A 694-nucleotide genomic window follows, 5' to 3' on the forward strand; every position below is an offset into this window, starting at 1 on the left:
AAACAAATCAAATCAAGAAGATCTGGCTATCCAAGATGGAGAGATTTGGAAGAATAATTTCCAAGAATTATATAGCTCAACTGAAATTCAAAACTCTTTATTAAAAAACTAACTAACTAACTAACTAACACTGAAAGAGTTAGAAAATAAATTACAGGTCCTCGAGCCCAAGAAAGCGTTGACGGCATCCTGAACGAGATGCTGAAACACACAGAGCAAAGCTTCAAACTGGCCATCCTCAAACTCTTCAATGATGTTCTGTGTGTAGGGTTCTTCCCTAAGATCTGGAACCAGGGCCTCATCAGCCCCATTCACAAGAACGGAGACAAACTGGAGCCCAACAGCTACCAAGGCATCTGTGTGAACAGTAACCTGGGGAAGGTTTTCTGCAGCATCTTAAACACAAGACTGTCAGACTTCCTTATCAAACACAATGCCTTGAGTAAATGTCAAATTGGATTCCTCCCAAAATGCCGCACATCTGATCACATTTTTACACTACAAACTAGAGCCCGACCGATATGGGTTTTTTGGGGCCGATACTGATACCGACATTGGGGAGTAAAAAAAAAAGGCTGATACCGATATATCGGCCGATATTCTTTGTGTATATTATAGTACAGTACCAGTCAAAATTTGGACACTTTCCCATTCGTGTCCAAACATTTGACTGGTACTATATATAGAATACAGT

The 694-nt window shown here is 40.2% G+C and overlaps 1 protein-coding gene across 1 annotated transcript in view; it reads right to left on the bottom strand.

Annotated features, from left to right (window-relative positions):
* Positions 1-155: 155 nt before the first annotated feature.
* Positions 156-694, bottom strand: part of LOC107657192 (uncharacterized) — a gene marked incomplete at its 3' end in the record, with an annotated part of 8,744 nt that continues 8,205 nt past the window's right edge. The window contains exon 4 of the mRNA XM_016445217.1: positions 156-395. Coding sequence (XP_016300703.1) covers positions 156-395 — 240 coding nt within the window. The remainder of the gene's footprint in view (positions 396-694) is intronic.

This window comes from Sinocyclocheilus anshuiensis, unplaced genomic scaffold (assembly GCF_001515605.1).
Source record: "Sinocyclocheilus anshuiensis isolate Anshui unplaced genomic scaffold, SAMN03320099.WGS_v1.1 scaffold4098, whole genome shotgun sequence".
Lineage (NCBI taxonomy): Eukaryota > Metazoa > Chordata > Actinopteri > Cypriniformes > Cyprinidae > Sinocyclocheilus > Sinocyclocheilus anshuiensis.